The 18,335-nt window shown below is 36.4% G+C and overlaps 1 protein-coding gene across 2 annotated transcripts in view; it reads left to right on the top strand.

Annotated features, from left to right (window-relative positions):
- Positions 1 to 18,335, top strand: part of CARS2 (cysteinyl-tRNA synthetase 2, mitochondrial) — an 82,646-nt gene that overhangs the window by 38,633 nt on the left and 25,678 nt on the right. For both annotated transcript variants that reach the window (XM_074192036.1, XM_074192034.1), the window contains 2 exons: positions 61 to 125; positions 11,062 to 11,128. In XM_074192036.1, coding sequence (XP_074048137.1) covers positions 61 to 125; positions 11,062 to 11,128 — 132 coding nt within the window. The remainder of the gene's footprint in view (positions 1 to 60; positions 126 to 11,061; positions 11,129 to 18,335) is intronic.

Genomic DNA, 18,335 nt, shown 5'->3' with positions numbered 1-18,335 from the left:
TATAGCCAATTTTCTTTTGTTTCAAAAACAACTAATTTAACCTTGTTGTTTCTCCTCCAGGGCATTTACATGTTAAAGGGAAAGAAAAAATGTCAAAATCTTTAAAAAACTACATTGCAATTAAGGTAATGTACTATAAAACTTTACAGAATGAATGACAAATTCTTAAATTGGTTCTAAAATGTTTGCGCATTTTTTGCCATATAACTGATTACTTCTACTTCAGCATTTGCTCTACTTCATATTAACCCATAGACAACTGTTTTCTTTGTTTCTTTTCCCCATATAACTTTGTTTCATCTTTTTTTTTCTTAATACTGTCATTTGATACCTTTTTTTGTTTGTTTTTTGGCTAGAACCTGTGATTTCATAGGATTAGGCAACTTCTTAAAAAAAATTTTATTTATTTAAGGCCATGAGATTGAGTGATTTGCCCAAGGTCACACAGCTAGGCAATTATTAAGTGTCTGAGGTCAGATTTGAATTCAGGTCCTCATAACTCCAGGGCCAGTGCATTATCCATTCCCCACCTAGCTGCCCCAATTAGGCAACTCTTTTTTTTTTAAATTTATTTTTTATTCTCATTTTGTACAAATGTTTTTTTTACATTAATAAAATATACTTGTTTACAAGTAAACAAAATACCCCTCCCCCCTTGAATATAGATAGACTTGCTTGGGCGAAAAAGTAAAGGGGAGAGAAAAAAAATTAAAATTAAAAAAAAATAATAGTAATAATTGTAGGTATGGCCAGGTGGCGCAGTGGATGAAGCACCAGCCCTGGAGCTACAAGCACCCGAGTCCACATCCAGCCTCGTAAACCCAATAATCACCCAGCCATATGACATGCAAGCCAGTCGATCCCCCACTGCCCTGCAAAAAACCAAAAAGAAGAAAAAAAAAAGACCCAAAATAAAATAAACTAGTAATAATAGTAGGGGTGGCTGGGTGGCAGACAGAGTATTGGCCCTTGAGCCAGGAGCACCTGGGTCCGAATCCAGCCCCAGACATCCAAAGATCACCCTGCTGTGTGGCCCCAGGCAGGCCACCCAGCCCCACTTGCCCTGCACCCTCCCCCAAATAATAATAACAAAAAATGTGCTTCAGTCTTTGTTCCAACACCATCAACTCTGTCGTGAGTGGATCACATTCTTTATGATAAGTCCATCACAAAAGTTACTTCCATATTTTTCCACCGTTGCCATTGCTGATCGCAACTCCCTCCTTTCTTATTTCTCCACTACCGTGTACTATATTTTCTCTCTCCTTTCACTCTGACTCTGCTGTAGGGTCACTGAGTGGTGCAACAGACAGATCCCTGGTCCTGGGGCCAAGAAGCCCTGAGCCCACCATACCACCCCTTAGGCCCAGCATCCACCTGGCCCTATGGTCCTGGGCAGGCCTTCCAATCCCAGCCCCTTTCAAGAAGTAAGAAAGAAAATGTATTATATCTGACCACTGTCCCCCCATGGTCCATCCTCTCCTCCTTTGTTCACATCCCCACCCCTTCCCCCTGCACCCCCCTCCTTCTTACTCCAGATGCCTATACCACATTGAGTATATATGCTGTTTCCTCTCCTGGCCATCTCTGATGAGAACAAAGGTTCCCTCATTCCCCCTTGCCTCCCCCCTTCCATATCATTGCAATAGCTCATTGTAATAAAAAAAAAATCTTATTATGTGAAATATCTTGGCCTATTCCCCCTCTCCTTTTTCTTTCTCCCATTCCATTTCCCTTTTTTTCTATTGACTCCATTTTTACAGCATATTTTATCTTCGAATTCAGCTTTCTCCTGTGCTTCAACTATAAAAGCTCCCTCTACCTGCTCTATTAACTGAGATGGTTCATATGAATATTATCAGTATCATTTTTCTATACATGCAGTTCATCCTCATTAAGTCCCTCATATTTCCCCCCTCCTCCAATCTCCATGCTTCACCTGAGTCCTGTATCTGAAGATCAAACCTGTTCAGCTCTGGCCATTCCAAAAGGAACCTTTGAAATTCCCCTGGTTCATTGAAAGTCCATCTTTTTCACGGGAAGAGGACATTCAGCCTTGCTGGGTAGTTCATTCTTGGCTGCATTCTAAGTTCTTTTGCCTTCCGGTATATTATATTCCAAGCCCTACGAGCTGCCAGTGTAGTTGCTGCTAAGTCCTGTGTGATCCTGACTGCAGCTCCACGATACTTGAACTGTGTCCTTCTGGCTGCTTGTAATATTTTCTCTTTGACTTGGGAGTTCTGGAACTTGGCTATAATATTCCTGGGGGTTGGTTTTTTGGGATCTCTTTCTCGGGGAGATCGGTGGATTCTCTCCATTTCTATTTTGCCCTCTGCTTCTAGAATATCAGGGCAATTTTCCTGTAGTAATTCTTTGAAAATGATGTCAAGGCTCTTTTCCTGATCATGACTTTCAGGTATTCCAATAATTTTCAAATTATCTTTCCTAAGTCTGTTTTCCATAACAGTTGTTTTTTCAATGAGATATTTCACTTTTTCTTCTAATTTTTCATTTTTTTGGTTTTGAAGTATTGATTCCTGATTTCTGGTAAATTCAGCAATCTCCCTGAATTCTGTTCTTTGAAGGATTTGTTCTCCTCAGAGAGTTTTCTTATCTCTTTTTTCCATCTGGCCAATTTTGCTTTTTAAAGCATTCTTCTCCTCAATAACTTTTTGAACTGTTTTATCCATTTGACCTAAGCTGGTTTTTAGCATGCTATTTTCTTCAGCATTTTTTTGGATTTCCTTGACTAAGCTGCTGACTTCATTTTCATGTTTTTCCTGCATCTCTCTCCTTTCTTTTCCCAGTTTTTCTTCCAACTCCCTCATTTGATTTTCAAAGTCTTTTTTGAGCTCTGTCATAGCCTGAGCCCAATTTCTGTTTTTCTTGGAGTCTTTAGATGCAGGAGCTTGGACCTCCTCATCTTCAGACTGAGTATTTTGATCCTTCTTGGGCTCATTTGCAAAATATTTCTCAATGGTCTTCCTCTTGTTTCTTTGCTTGTTCATTTTCCCAGCCTAAGCCTGGTTTTGGGGGGCTTCCTGAGCTTTTGGGACACTCCCACAAGGGTCTCAGTGTGTGAGGTTCTGTCCTCCCTCCTGGTCTGTGAATGCCCATAAGCACCCCCCTCTGCCACGGGTCCGAGGTGGGGGGGGGGCCCTGCTGTTCTGTGGGGGGCCTAGACTGTGATCAGGATCTGAATGTTGTCAGAGCTCCAGAGTCCTGTTCCAGGGGCAGAGGACAGAGCTCTGCAGTCTCTTCACTCCCCTCCCTCAACTCAATGGGCTCATGCCCTGGGGGCTCCTGCTTACTGGCTCCACCTGCTTCTGTTTCCTGGTCTAGGCTGCCAAAAGACCAAGCTGCTCTCTGTGTGCCCTGAGGGCTGGGCTCCATGTGCTCACTCTGGCAGAGGTCCCCTGGTGTTCCCCCACTTTGTCCCGGTGTTCCTCGGGGTGCAGCTCAGGAGACTCCCCCCGTGCTGTGAGCTGGAGCTCCCAGTGCCCTGGGGCTTCCTTCCGGGAGGCTGAAGTTCTTTCACTCTGGTGGGCCACCCCTCCGACCCGGGAGCAAAGCCTTTCTGCTGGAAAACCAGGTTACCTTGAGTGGGAAAACTGCCTCACTGGGTCCCTCTGTGGGTTCTGTCTCTCGAAAGTTTAGTTAGAGTCCTTAGTTTATGAGTTTTTATCAGAGAGCTCCTAAGACTCAATCCATTCGACATCTTGGCTCCGCCCCCTAGGGGGACTCTTAATGAGGAAACTTCCTCTGTTAAAATTAATGAACACATCTTAGTGAGTTGCTTGCGGCACTGAGAGGATCAGTGACTTCCCCATGATCACACAATCATACAGGATATCATACTTTGAGAATTCAAATATCAAAATTCCTAGTCTTCTCTGTTCTTTCGGGGGGAAAAAAATCTGATGTTTTTTAGCCATTTTGTCTCTTATTAGGTATAGTTTGCTATTCCACTGTATGTTCTCTTTTGGTGAACTCCCTAGTTGCTAGGCTTTTAGTTACCTAATACATTTTTTGATGCTTACCTATCAAGTTCTGTTAATGGAGAGTCAAATGGAGAAAGTACACTGTCAAAAGTATATGTAATAGAAGAAAATGTCCTTCAGTGGTTTGACAGATATAATCCTTTGATTCTGCATTTACAGAACGAAATAAATTTTATTGCAAATTAGTAAACAAGTATGGATGGAAAAGAACCAAATTCTAGGCATTTCCCCCATCTTCTCAATATAAATCCTACCACTGAAAGGTATCAGGTACAGATCAATTAAAAGTAAAACCCTAGAAAAATATTTAGTTTAATGGCAGTTCAATAATTATTTGTTGATTTAAAATGAAGACATCAGTTTTTGCTTATTTGTTAGAATTGTTTTCTTTCCTAGTGTTGAATAATATCTTCAGAGAAAATTTAGAAAGCATTAATTTTTTTTCCATAGAAACTCTTGATTTCCCTGTACTTAAGTGGTTTCAGTGAAGATCATAGAATGTTTTTTAAAAATTTTTTTATTTATTTAAGGCAATGGTGTTCAGCGCCCAAGGTCACAATTATTAAGTGTTTGAGGTCAGATTTGAACTCAGGTCCTCCTGCCTCCAGGGCCAGTGCTCTACCCACTGTGCCACCTAGCTGCCTCAGAATGTTCTTCTAAATAAGACTTAATAGTCATATGAAAAAATGCTCTAAAATATTATTACAGAAACGCAAATTAAAACAACTCTGTACCATCTCACACCTATCCAATTGACTAATATGACAAAAAAAAAGGAAAATTATCTATTAGGGAAATGGGAAAACTGGGGCACTTATGCATTTTAGGTAGAGTTGTGAATTGATCTAACTAGCAGTTTGGAACTGTGCCTAAAAGGCTACAATACTGTGTATACTCTTTGATCTAATAATATCACTATTAAGTCTGTACCCCATAGAGATCATAATAAAGTGTACACATATGAACAAAAATATTTATAGTGGCATACAATTAGAAATTTAGGGGATGCACATCATTTGAGGAATAATTGAACAAATTATGATATATGAATGGAATGTAATATTATTGTTCTTTAAGAAATGATGAGCAGGAAGATTACAGAAAAACCTGGAAATACTTACAAGAATTAGAGCATTAAACATAGTAACAGCAGCATTGTGTGATGATCAACTATTAATAGATAGTTCAGTGAATAAAAACAATTCTAAACAAAAACAATTCTAAAAGACTTGTGTTGGAAAAAGCCATCCACATAGAGGAAAAAACTATGGAATCTAAATGCAGACCAAAGCATAATATTTTCATTTTTTAAAAATTGATTTCTTCTTTTACAACATGACAAATATGATTATAGATAGATAGATATGATTATATATAGCCACCCCCATTTACTGTGAGAAAATTTTTAGAGCAAAATTCCCAATTACTTCATCATATCAGAAATAGTGTTCAGATACATGTGGTATTATTGAGTTCTATGCTTGTAGTCTCTGTGATTATTAGCTTTAACATACTGATGTATGATTCAAGAAATATTAGAGAAACAGCTGTATGTTTTTTAAAAAATAAGTTTTATTGAGCTCTATCATTTTTTCATGTGCTTAGACAAATTCCTCATTCAAATTTGGAAGATCCTATAAAAAGGTAGTGACCCAGTCATATATGGAGAGTAAGAGATTGCACAAATGATGAATCAAGTACAATTAGAACTCTTAGAATGTTATAAAAAAGATACAAACAACCTAGAGTGAAGACTTCCAGTAAGTTAGGTAGACCCTCCTTAGAGATTCCATTTATTTATTTATTGATTGATTGAATTATTGTCAGTTACTCTCTGTGTGACCCTGAGCAAGTCATTTAACCCTATTTGCCTCAGTTTCCTTATCTGTAAAATGAACCAGAGAAGAAAATGGCAAAACTCCGTCAGGATTTACCAAAAAAATCCCAACTGGGTGAAGAGTCAAATGGGCCTGAAAGGTCTGAACAACAGCAACAAAATCTGCCCTTATTTCAGAATCCTTGAATAGTTCTTCTGTGGAGTGGCTAATATAAATTTGTAGTCTATTAAATGACCTCTTTTTGCTTAATAGGCACTCAAATGTTAATTGGTTAAAATTGACATTATTGATTCACAAGAAACAGGAAAGAAATGATGAATGCTGTATAATGTGTCCACATTTAGACTTAAAATCCTTGGGGCCATGTAGTGAAGCAAATGATCTTAAAAGAATTTTTAAAACGAAGGGGGGGGGGGGGGGGGGGGCTTAGAGGAAAACAAAAAATTTCTAGTTGAGACAATTTAGCCTGATGTTTGTTTTTTCCTTTTAAGGAGGTTTGATGCAGTAAACAAAGTTCTCATCTGAAATACTAGTTTGAGTAAGCAACCTCTATGTGTTCGTGTCCCCTGAAAATTGAAGATAAATGAACAAATAAACATTCAGTTTTTCCTGAGCAGAGCCACATGTGATAGGGATAGACATAGAGAAAAAACAGCAAGGCAGCCTCCTATGCTTAAGGAAACAACATGTATAGAAGTTTGAAAAGGCCAAGGGTTTCTCAGGGTGTTGCTATGAAGTCAATGTCCACTGACATTTCGGGATAGTGGCTTCTGGTGGTAAAGGTCTTTTCTGGGTCTGCAGGAGTGGTAGCAACAGACACAGGCCGGAGGTTGTACCTGCCGGAGCACTTGTTGGATTGATTGTCTGCAGGCAATGATGGCTTGGATAATGACTGCTGAGAGGTATATGGAAAGCATTCCTGGGAAGATCTTTAGAATCTTTAGTCAAGCTGTGCTTTCCCTTCCTTTTTTTTTTAAAGCAATAGAATGTTTATTAAAGATATTATTTGAGTTTTACAGTTTTCCCCCAATCTTGCTTCCCTCCCCCACCCCCACCGCACAAATAGAACTCTGTCAGTCTTTACTTTGTTTCCATGTTGTACCTCGATCCAAATTGGGTGTGATGAGAGAGAAATCATATCCTTAAAGAGAACAGAATTCTCAGAGGTAACAAGATCAGACAATAAAATATGTTTTTTTCTAAATTAAAGGGAATAGTCCTTGTACTTTGTTCAAACTCCACAGCTCCTTATCTGGATACAGATGGTACTCTCCTTTGCAGACAGCCCAAAATTGTTCCCAATTGTTGCGCTGATGGAATGAGCAAGTCCTTCAAGGTTGAACATCACTCCCATGTTGCTGTTAGGGTGTACAGTGTTTTTCTGGTTCTGCTCATCTCACTCAGCATCAGTTCATGCAAATCCCTCCAGGTTTCCCTGAAATCCCGTCCCTCCTGATTTCTAATAGAACAATAGTATTCCATGACATACATATACCACAGTTTGCTAAGCCATTCCCCAGTTGAAGGACATTTACTGGATTTCCAATTCTTTGCCACCACAAACAGGGCTGCTATAAATATTTTTGTACAAGTAATGTTTTTACCCTTTTTCCTCATCTCTTCAGGGTATAGACCCAGTAGTGGTATTACTGGGTCAAAGGGTATGCACATTTTTGTTGCCTTTTGGGCATAGTTCCAAATAGCTCTCCAGAAGGGTTGGATGAGTTCACAGCTCCACCAACAGTGTAATAGTGTCCCAGATTTCCCACATCCCTTCCAACAATGGTCATTATCCTTCCTGGTCATACTGGCCAATCTGAGAGGTGTGAGGTGGTACCTCAGAGAAGCTTTAATTTGCATTTCTCTAATAATTAATGATTTAGAGCATTTTTTTCATATGGCTATGGATTGCTTTGATCTCCTCATCTGTAAATTGCCTTTGCATATCCTTTGACCATTTGTCCATTGGGGAATGGCTTTTTGTTTTAAAAATATGACTCAGTTCTCTGTATATTTTAGAAATGAGTCCTTTGTCAGAATCATTAGTTGTAAAGATTGTTTCCCAATTTACTACTTTTCTTTTGATCTTGATTACATTGGTTTTATCTGTGAAAAAACTTTTTAATTTAATGTAATCGAAATCATCTAATTGGTTTTTAGTGATGTTCTCCAACTCTTCCTTAGTCATAAACTGTTCCCCTTTCCATAGATCTGACAGGTAGACTAGTCCTTGATCTTCTATTTTGCTTATAGTATTGTTTTTTATGTCTATGTCCTGTAACCATTTGGATCTTATCTTGGTAAAGGGTTTGAGGTGTTGGTCTAATCTAAGTTTCTTCCATACTAACTTCCAATTATCCCAGCAGTTTTTATCAAAGAGGGAGTTTTTATCCCGGTGGCTTAACTCTTTGGGTTTATCAAACAGCAGCTTACTATAATCCTCTCCTGATTTTACACCTAGTCTATTCCACTGGTCCACCATTCTATTTCTTAGCCAATACCAAACAGTTTTGATGACTGATGCTTTATAATATAATTTTAGATCTGGTAGTGCTAAGCCACCTTCGTTTGCATTTTTTTTTCATTAAGCTCCTGGCAATTCTTGACTTTTTATTTCTCCATATGAATTTACTTACAATTTTTTCTAGCTCATTAAAGTAATTTTTTGGAATTTTGATTGGTAGGGCACTAAACAGATAGTTTAGTTTTGGTAGAATTGTCATTTTTATTATATTAGCTCTACCTATCCATGAGCAGTTGATATTTGCCCAGTTATTTAAATCTGATTTAATTTGTGTGAGAAGTGTTTTATAATTGTTTTCAAAAAGATTCTGAGTCTGTCTTGGCAAATAGACTCCCAAGTATTTTACACTGTCTGAGGTTACTTTGAATGGAATTTCTCTTTCTAGCTCTTCTGCTGTTTCTTGCTAGTCATATATAGGAAAGTTGAGGATTTATGGGGGTTTATTTTATAACCTGCAACTTGGCTAAAATTGCTAATTGTTTCCAGTAGTTTTTTAGATGATTTCTTGGCATTCTCTAGGTAGACCATCATGTCATCTGCGAATAGTGAGAGTTTTGTCTCTTCCTTCCCAATTCTAATTCCTTTAATTTCTTTTTCTTCTCTAATTGCTGATGCTAACATTTCTAATACAATATTGAATAGTAGTGGTGATAATGGGCACCCTTGTTTAACCCCTGATCTTATTGGGAATGCCTCTAGCCTCTCCCCATTGAGTATAATGTTTGTTGATGGTTTCAGATAGATACTGCTCATTATTTTAAGGAACAGTCCATTTATTCCTACACTCTCTAGTGTTTTTAATAGGAATGGATGCTGTATTTTGTCAAAAGCTTTTTCAGCATCTTTTGATATGATCATATGGTTTCTGATAGGTTTGTTATTGATATAATTGAGTATACTAACAGTTTTCCTAATATTGAACCAACCCTGCATTCCTGGAATAAATCCTACTTGATCATAATGTATTATCCTAGTGATGACTTCTTGTAGTCGTTTTGCTAAGATTTCATTTAGAATTTTTGCATCTATATTCATGAGGGAAATAGGTCTATAATTTTCTTTCTCTGTTTTAACTCTTCCGGGTTTAGGTAGCAGTACCATATTGGTTTCATAGAAAGAGTTAGGCAGAGTTCCATCTTTCCCTATTTTTCCAAAGAGTTTATATAGGATTGGAACCAGTTGTTCCTTAAATATTTGGTAGAATTCACTTGTGAATCCATCAGGCCCTGGAGATTTTTTTTAGGGAGTTCACTAATGGCTTGTTGAATTTCTTTTTCTGAGATAGGGTTGTTCAGGTATTTAATCTCTTCTTCATTTAACCTGGGCAACTTATATTTTTGTAAATATTCATCCATTTCACTTAGATTATCAAATTTATTGGCATAAAGTTGGGCAAAATAATTTTGAATTATTACTTTAATTTCCTCCTCATTGGTGGTGAGTTCACCTTTTTCATTTATAATACTAGCAATTTGGTTTTTTCCCTTCCTTTTTAAAAAGAATTCCTTAATCTTAATCTAAAGTAATCTTAAAGTAATTGTGAATACTTTAACACTGGCTTCCTCCACACAGATTCTGTTTAAACAGATAGTGTACTCCTTGCTTATTATACTTTATACTGATTTTTTTCATTCTGTGCTTCCTTACTGTTGGAGAAAAGTTTACTCTTTCCATCACAGACTAGGGTTTTATAAATTGCACGTGGGCTGCCATTTGAACTTCCAAGAGAATATTGATGCTTTAAAATAGGTACCTGACTAGAAGCTCAAGTAGCCATTTAACCAGGCTGGTCCTTGAGATCAGTCTATAATCAGGTTCCTTTATGAAACTGCTGACCCTATAGTGTGTCTGTTTACTTCAAAGGGGAAGGTTCTCCAGATTTCAGATTAGTCATTACAATTGCTAAGTGTTTTATTTTATTTTAGTTTTTTTCATCTCCATTATTATAGTCATTAAGTATCTTGTTCTCTTAATTCTGCTTGTTCAACTCCATATCACTTCCTCTCTAATTCTTTTCACATGCAAACTAAATTCCCAATTTTTTTTCTGACATAGTTACGGTCCATCACATTTATACAACACATTTTCCAGCCATTCTTTGTTTCCAGTTTTTTCTACAACATATTTTTAATATATTGTACCTTTTTTGGTCTTTGATCATGTTTGAATGTATATTTAGCATTGGGAGCTATAGGTTAGAGAGTTAAATTAATAGTTTAGTACATCCTTTTTATATAATTACATATGTTTGCCATATCATTTTTCATATCTATGTTATTAGTGTGTTGATAAAATTTAAAGGGTTTTAATCAGAAAAGATGTTTATAATGCTTAGATTTGGGCAGGAACATCTCCAAAAATATTTCTTGATGTGAGTTAATATACATTTATAGTAATAACAATACATTGACTTAAGGTTTACAAAGTACTTTGTACATATGATTTCATTTGGGAACAACTCTGTGAGTTAGGCTGTGTTATTTTAATAACTTTTTATAGATAAAAATGTTGAGTCTTGGGAAGTTGAGTGACTTTTCTCATGGGTGATTTAGTAATGTTTAAGATAGAATTCAAACCCAGGTCTTAAACTCCTAATTCCAATACTTAATCTACTGTGCTGCACAATCTCTGAGTTAATGTAAAAATTATTTATAGATGGAAATTGTAATAATTGTACTTCCTTTAAAAAATTTTTTAGGATTTTCTAAAGAAGTTTTCTCCAGACGTTTTCCGGATGTTCTGCATGCTTAGCAATTATAGGTCAGGTAAGAAAACTATTTATTTTCAGTATTTCATTTTCTTTCTTAACCTCTTTTAGAGCTTCATTTTAAAATTATGTCAGCTACTTTTATCTCAGATTTCAAAATACATCAGAGAATTGCAAAACAAATTGTTATGAGACTCAGAGGTCAGGGCAGGCAGAGTATACCTGACTGGGAGAATCAAGAAAGACTACATGAAGTGAAGGAGGTGATTTTTAAAGAATGGGCAAGAATTCAACAGGAGAAGCCAGGGAAGGATCATATTCTAGACATTGAATATAAAAAAGTATAGCATTTGATAACATCAGTATTTCTTTGGCCAACTGAATTAGACATTAATATAGTGAGGAGAAAAAAAGCTATGACAGCACAATTTCAAATGATGCATTATGGATGTGAAATGCTGGATAGTTTAATAGACTAGCTTGTCATGAAATAATGATGTGGGGGAGGGGAACCTTTTTTTTAAGAGTAGATGAGATGTAGCCTTTGAATTAGAGGCATTGCTTGAATGAATAATTGCAGTATCTTCTATATTTGAAAGCAGACCCTACATTGAACAGATATATAGATTCATGCCAAAGTGTCTGCTACTTATTCAGAACTTAGGCCTCCCAGAACCCTCATGAAAATATCAACATTTTTGGCTATGTTAATTCTTTATTTTCTCTGCTCCAGGGTTTATATATTTTCATATGGACAATACATGTGAATGCATAGTAATCTATATGTGTGTAATACACACTTATACATCACAATGTGGTCTTGATATAAAAGAATGGAGAATCATAGATTGGATTAACTACCCAGAAGGAAAAATAAAACATTGTTAAGTTCCTTGGTTTATGGTTTTGTGAAAATTTTTCCCAGCCATCTAAACTTTGTGTTTATTTGGCAATTGGGATGATTTTCATGATTATCTAAGAAAATAAATTTGTCAATATTTTGAGAGAATAGAAATTGCTCTAAATTGATTAATTTAAAAAGGGGTGTAAGCACTTGAAGGATTTTTTTGCCCCACTCCTTAAAATAAAAAGCACTATTTAGGAAGGTTTATGTTTAGGTATAGGTGGAATACTAGTTGCTAAAATCAAGTTTTCAAGTTTAAGCTATATACTAATGAAAATTTTTAAATCTGTAATGATTCTTTGTGCTTAACCCTTCTTATGAAAGCTTTTTTTGCTTAGAACTTTCTTTTTTACCTCCTATCAAGTTCCAGACTCCTTAAGAGAAGAAAGTAGCTACCCTAAATGAATGAATTACATCTTAGTGAAGAAAGAAATTTCACCTACTCAGAAATCAGAGATGAGAATATATCCCTTGACAGAACATAGGCTCTGATTCATGCTGCTGGTGTTGCTATATTACATGTCAGGAGCACATAGAAAGTATCCTTCATTAGTTTTAAAAAGAAAAGACAAAATGTTAATGAAGTCATTCAGCCTGAGAGCGTTTCTCAGTTTTAAAGGAAGAAAGGGAAGAGGTAGTAGAGACAAATTATTTGGCTAATTTGTGTCAATGTGTAACCTTTTTGTGAACTTTGTTGTGTAAGCAGTTTGGCAGTTTAGTTTCCATAAAAGCTTTCTGACTGATTACAGTTTCAGAAATTCGAATTATTTCTGCAACTTCTGAGTCTTAGTTTATTTGCTGGTGAGGAATTTCTAAATGCTCTGAACTCTTCTAAATGGCATATAAAAATAATGAGATTCTCATGGATGCAAGCCTATTGCTTTCTGTGAAGAGAAATTCTGAGTAAAATTTCATAAAAGATAAGAATGATGACCACAGGTATCTTTTGTATAGATCTCTGCTGTGCTAATTAATCTGTGTGTCATAGACCTATCAGTTTAAAGCAGTATGAAAATTGTTCACCATTATTAACAACTCTATTGTGATTTCACACGCATTAACTTCCTCAGGAGTAGATAATTACTGGAAAGAAGCAAAAAAGTCTGGATGAAAGCCTTCCAGTTTCAGTCTGCCATAGTTTTGTTTAGTACATAGAGCAAGTTAAACTTAGGACCTTTGACTTCAATTTTCAGATCTCTAAAAGGATAATTTTGTGGAACTTGTTTCTTTCTATAGAAGCAGGGCATTAATTAGTCTCCTGGTCTTTTATACTTGTAGGGGATAAAGCAGTATTGAAAGTAAATATATATGTATATATATAGTACTGTCTATAGCTTTAGGGACAATTTCTGTTAGGTGACTTTTTCATCATATATGCACATTTTAAATCTTAGAAATGAATGGATTTAGGAGGTTATTGAACATTAGAGTAATATAATGCCATTCCCTGAGTCAGATCAGAGGAGTCTAGGTGTCAGATTTTCTCCCCTACAATGAATCCCAAGGTCAGTAGGAATTTTCAACATGCTTTCCTTTGGTCTTTAGAGTTCTGTAACATGGAAGACAAAGAAAAATGGTTGTACTGGAACTAATATGTTTTGAAAAACTAATGCCTGCTTCACCCTCCCCTAATAAGAATTTGTGAGGATAGATGTCACTTAGGAGTTTTGCATTTTCAAGGTTAGGCCTATAGAGACTTGAATATTTCTTTCTAATTGTTGTGACAGTAATTAGGGTAGTTACCTACAAGAGTGGCTTTGGCAGCCAACTGTACAGGCTTTTCCTAGGCACATTATCTAGCTCAATTAAGCTTTTATTTAGAAAAAAACTTTTTTATTATTATTAAAATAACAAACATTAATTTCTAGAGATCTCAAAAGTAATCTAGACCCATCACCTAATTTCACAAATGAGGAAACAGAAGCATGGAAGTTAAATGATTTGTCCAAATCAGACACAGCTAGTGACAAGATGATTATCCAGGTCTCATGACTCCTACCCAGGACAGTTTTCCTCCTTTGAGCACCTTAATTTCCTTTTCATGGTGTGTCTCGCGTGTTTTTCCTCATTTATCTTGCCTTCTCTTTTCTCCCCCAACCTCCAGACTGCTAGATCAAGTAGAAGAAAACATGGCATTTTGTACTTCATTTTCACATTCCACGTTTCCCTGTAACTGTGTCTGATTAACCAGAAAAAGGTCAATCTGGTAGTCAGCTTTTATGGCACTCCTCTTCCTTTTCCCTTAAGAATGGTCCATGGTAGTTTTATAACCACACTGTTAGTGATGTGAGCTGGTCCTTTCTTAAGGGGACCAAGCTTTTATTAGCTCAGAACATTTGAAAACACAATTTAGAAAAAAAGAGTCACTTTTTTTTTTAGTTTTTTTTTGCAAGGCAAATGGGGTTAAGTGGCTTGCCCAAGGCCACACAGCTAGGTAATTATTAAGTGTTTGAGACTGGATTTGAACCCAGGTACTCCTGACTCCAGGGCCGGTGCTTTATCCACTGCCACCTAGCTGCCCCGAGTCACTTCTTTTCAAAACAATGTTAGAGAAGTTTCTCTGTGGGTCTTGTCTACTCCTTGAGAAGCAAACAAGAAAGAGCAGCAGCTTGTTGTTTTCATTAGCACATTCAGATCCTTAGTACATTAATCAGGCTTTGTACATGCACATAAAGCCCAATGTAGGATCCAATAGTGGGAGTAGTCATTGGACAATAGTGGCAAAATGATTGCACCCCCAGAAAATTCCTGTCCCACCTGTAGAAGGCTTTCAGGAAGGAAGGCTTTGTATTGGTAGTTTTACCCCTCATCTTTTATTCGTTTTTTTCTTCTTGGTCATCCAAAAATTAACTTTAATAAAGCACTAATTGAAAATGAGAAAAATAAGGAAAGCTAGTGTAGGAAAGCATAATGTTAATGAGGGATCTCTGTGACAAAAGAGATCTTTGACATGACAGTCTCCACTATAGTCAAGGTATTTTAGGTCATAGACATTTCAGACTGTAAAAAGCTTTTAAAATAAGCTTTGCAAATAAACACCCAGACTGTGCTACTTGATCAAATACCCTACTGCCTAGCCCATCAAACAAAGCAGGTGATCACTTTGTGGGATTTATATAAGTCTAATTTATTTGCCTTACTAAGGAGTTTCTGATAAAGCTTAGAAAGAGAATGGAGGGAGATCTTTCTGATATTCAAGTAAATAGTCAAGTAGAAAATTTATTTAATAGTAACGTGCTTAGAAGAAAACCTTAGTGTTTCCCCTTCAAGAAACTTATTTGGGCATATATGAAGATTAACATATGGAGAACTTCATACTATAGCTCACTGCCATTGCTCAGTTTCTCATACTCTTTTTCTCCCAGTGACTGTGTATGATTGACAATCTTATTGTCATTCTTATGCCCATTTCAGCAGTAAATTAATGGAATAGTACATAGAACATTTCCTCCATTCTTCTCCAAGATTTCACTTGCGCCAAATTTGTCTTTTGCTTCCAACTTGGCTCCAGTGAGAGTATCTAGATTATATCTCTGAACCTGTCCAGGTATGTGCTATTGGTCACCAGAGGTTTCAAGCAATAGAAAGTGGATAGAAAATTGAATAAAACAATTTAGAAATATATTTCCTACTGGAATTGGAGCAATGTTTTGTCTTATATGTAAAAGGGGTTAAAGAATATTGATATGAAATCTACTAAGCCCACTGTCTTGAGTGCATTTTCTGAGGACTTAATTTCAAGTTTTCCAACAAAAAATGAAATAGCTCTTGGGATACAACTTCAGTTTGAGTTTCCTTACAAACTTGAAGGACCTTTGTATAGTCACTACTCTCATTCAAAGTAGACATGACTTAGAACCTATTTAGAAATCTATTTGGAATAGATACACTTCATTTCAATTCAACAATCTTTTATTAAATATTAATTAGGGGTTAAACCCTGTCAGCAAGGAGCCTATATTCTATAGTGTTTTATCCTTGAGTATGTAGACTAGCATTCTATAGCATTCAGATAAATTTTGAAAGAATTTCCTGTTTCTTAAAAGGTTGAAAGTGAAAATTATAGAGGAAATTTTTCCCTACATAAAGAATACTCCACAGGCAGCAGGTGAGGTATCTTAGTCTCTTTGTTCTTTTTCAGTTAAATATTATTGGATGAGTGCATGAATCCATACTAATCCATCTATGTATATTTACAAATGTGTCTTTCTGTATTCAAATAGAGCTTTGGAAATCCAGTAGGTAGCTCTTGAGGTTTTTGTTATTGTTGATGATGATGACAATTCATCTAGATTCTACCATCCAGTAATTTTTGTCTAATTTCAAACACTCCAATTTCCTGTAAGTTGTTTGGAATGCACTATTAACCCAATCTACAGAAAATATCTGTTAGATTAATTTTGGATCCTGGTCTTTTTTGTATTCTCTTCACCTGGGAATGAATATTCTCTGGCCCTACTGGAGATTAGTTTTACCATCTTCTGCTAAAGGAATGCTCTTTGACATTTCTTGCTCCAATACACTTTCAAAATGTCAAATTTTAATTGTAAATTTCAAAAAAAAAAGAAATACCATTTATTTCAGATGTTTTTTGTTTAATCAAATCTTCCTTAGTTAATAATTATTTTGAATTTTCATTTGCTATTTTCTATAAATAAGTTTTTGGCAGTTGGGGTTGCATTTTGATGAACTATTTTTATTTTACCACTGACCAGTGGGAGAATTTAAATGAGGTTTCACTAAAGAATCAGACCAGTAAGAGACCATTATTGTGTTTAAATTTTAACCCATATGTAGGAAGGCTTAAGGCCTAATATGAATCGCCCATGTCAGGCAATAAAGAGAAGCTTCCAGATATGTGCCTGCTTGCCCATCTTCTTTCCTGTCTACGCCTAATTTGAAAACTGTTGTGGTTGACTGAGTTGGAGATGGGATCAAGTTTGAGAGTCCAATCATAAAGTAGAAGGACTGATGCCCAGAGATCAGATCTAAGCTTTTCATCTTACTGAAGAAGACAATAAAGGGAAAGTGATTTGGGCAGAGCAAGAGGAGGGAGGCTGTTAAGGTATGAAGATATGCTGTCCCTTGGACTTGGCACACTCAGCTTTCAAGGGTTGTCCTCCATGCCAGGTAGCTTGGAGGGTAGGCAGCAGCTTTTTCAGCACGTCATTGCTTGATGATTGTTTCATTGGTTACTTATACAGAGGAAGCTTGAACTCAGGAATGTTCTATTTCCCAATGCTGTTGTAACAGGTAGAGATATGACAGTGATTAGATAAAGTACATCCTGCTGTTAAAAAATAAGAGTCCAGAGAAGGATAGGAAGAGATAATATCCACCACAGAGCTTTATATATCTTAGAGAGGCCCAAATACTCAGGGTTGGTTTGGGGGAGGAAAGGGGGCAGAGGAGTTATATCATGCATATTAACTTTGTTCTTTTAAGGTTTCTATAACCTTTATTGTATAAGTTAACTGAGCCTTTGAACTTGGGGTTTATTTTAAATTGATTTGATTTCTACTATTTCTGCCCATAGTCTTAAGCCATAATGGATATTTCTCTAAAAGGTCATTGAGCATCTCTTCTTTTTTCATTTCCCACCATGGTAAATTCCAACATTAACTAGAATTAGTTGGGGCTTATCTTTTGCCCCCCACCTTTTAGAATCTCCCAAACTTCTTTTTTGGTGAAGTTTAATCAAGAAGTTTTTTTGTTTTTTATCATAATATAACAATAACAACAGACTGATTTTTTTTTGCTTCCTGATTACTCTTAATTTGTCTAGAAGAGCAAATATCCATTTTCTTTTATAGCAGAAATAAGGTACAGAAGAAGTTGAAGTCTCGGCAGTTAGTTATTTCAGACAATGTAACTATGTAAAAGACTGTAAGAGAGAGGAAAACTACAGCCTTAGTTTTTTAAAAGTGCCTGAATATTTCCTGGGAAGCAGCAGTTGCAGAAGCCATACAAGCTCTGGCACTACTGTTAGAGGCAGCAGTGGTGATACTCTTAACCTTAGAAGTTCTCTGACTCAGGCACAGATTAACTTGTATCTTGGTAGGCTTGTTGAAGAAGCTGGCTGTCAAGAGTAAGGTGAACATCCCTTATTGTAGACCCTTGCGGGATAGGTGCTTTCTGTCTTGGTGAAGAAGCATTTGGAGAATATCAGGCATGGATAGAGCATGGAGACATTGTAAAAAGGTATCTCATCCATGCTGGAGAATATCTAATGGTAGGAACCAACCCTTCCAACAGAGAACTTGGGAAGTTTTATTCACTTCTTCTGTAAGAAGGACCTTTAAGATCAGGTGAAGAATGTGCCAGTGGCTAGGGCTATGATTTGGATTGAAAGTGTAGGGGC

Source organism: Macrotis lagotis, chromosome 6 (assembly GCF_037893015.1).
Source record: "Macrotis lagotis isolate mMagLag1 chromosome 6, bilby.v1.9.chrom.fasta, whole genome shotgun sequence".
Classification (NCBI taxonomy): Eukaryota; Metazoa; Chordata; class Mammalia; order Peramelemorphia; family Peramelidae; genus Macrotis; species Macrotis lagotis.
This window is presented reverse-complemented; position numbering and strand designations above follow the sequence as displayed.